General features: G+C 44.9%; 1 protein-coding gene across 1 annotated transcript; it reads right to left on the bottom strand.

The window, feature by feature from the left end:
• Positions 1-213: 213 nt before the first annotated feature.
• Positions 214-543, bottom strand: LOC117797487 (transmembrane gamma-carboxyglutamic acid protein 1-like; the record flags this gene model as incomplete). The annotated part of the gene is made up of 1 exon (XM_034649921.1): positions 214-543. A coding segment is annotated over one exon (330 nt), but the record flags the coding sequence as incomplete, so codon positions are not given.
• Positions 544-829: the final 286 nt, after the last annotated feature.

An 829-nucleotide genomic window follows, 5' to 3' on the forward strand; every position in this document is an offset into this window, starting at 1 on the left:
TATTAGGTTCCTCCACGCTTTCTCCCTGATAAGGCAGAGTCAGGTGATGCTATCTCTAACTTGCCCCGTCAGAGCCCCGAGTGAAACAAGCTTCCCCCTGGCTAGGGTGATCAGTGTCGGCTCAGCAGAGGCCTGTGGAAAAACAGGGCCCTCAAAGACAGAACAAGACTCGGGGAAGCGAACCTGGCTCTCCTACCCACAGAGCAGTCTTAGTTAGATGCCCCTTCCAGAGTTCTTCACAAAGGTAATTTGTGATGGATCTGTAACTGACAGCAGTGCACACAATTCGGGAATGCAGATGGCACACATACATCCAAAAGGTAGGCAAAGCTGTGAACGTTTCTTCAAAATTGCCGATACACTTACAGTTTTCTCAGTATTTTCAAAGGCTTCTCTTGCTTCTTCAAATGTGCAGATTTCTTCTCTGCATTCACGATCAATGTTGCCCTGTCTTATTTCTTCAAAAAGTCCATTCGCTCTTGGGTAGCGTTTCAATACTGAATTGGCTTTTTCTCCTGTGAGGAAAACTAAGAAGAGATCATATCATAAGCATAAAATTATAAAATTGAAAAACATGTAGAAGCTTAATACCCAAGGTGAAAACTGCTAGGCGCTCTTTAGAAAACACAGCCAACATCCTAAACCTCTTCCCCTGAGTCAGCAACAAAGTAACATTTAGCTCCAAACCACCCCTGCTGTCTTCCTCCTCAGGTGAGCACGTCCTTTCAGTAGCAGTTGCCCAGGGCAGGGACAGGGACATAATTCGTGGTTAGATTCAGACTGTAGCACATTCCTGCCAACCATCGGTGTTTAAAATAGTAATAATGAT

This window comes from Ailuropoda melanoleuca, chromosome X, assembly GCF_002007445.2.
Source record: "Ailuropoda melanoleuca isolate Jingjing chromosome X, ASM200744v2, whole genome shotgun sequence".
Lineage (NCBI taxonomy): Eukaryota > Metazoa > Chordata > Mammalia > Carnivora > Ursidae > Ailuropoda > Ailuropoda melanoleuca.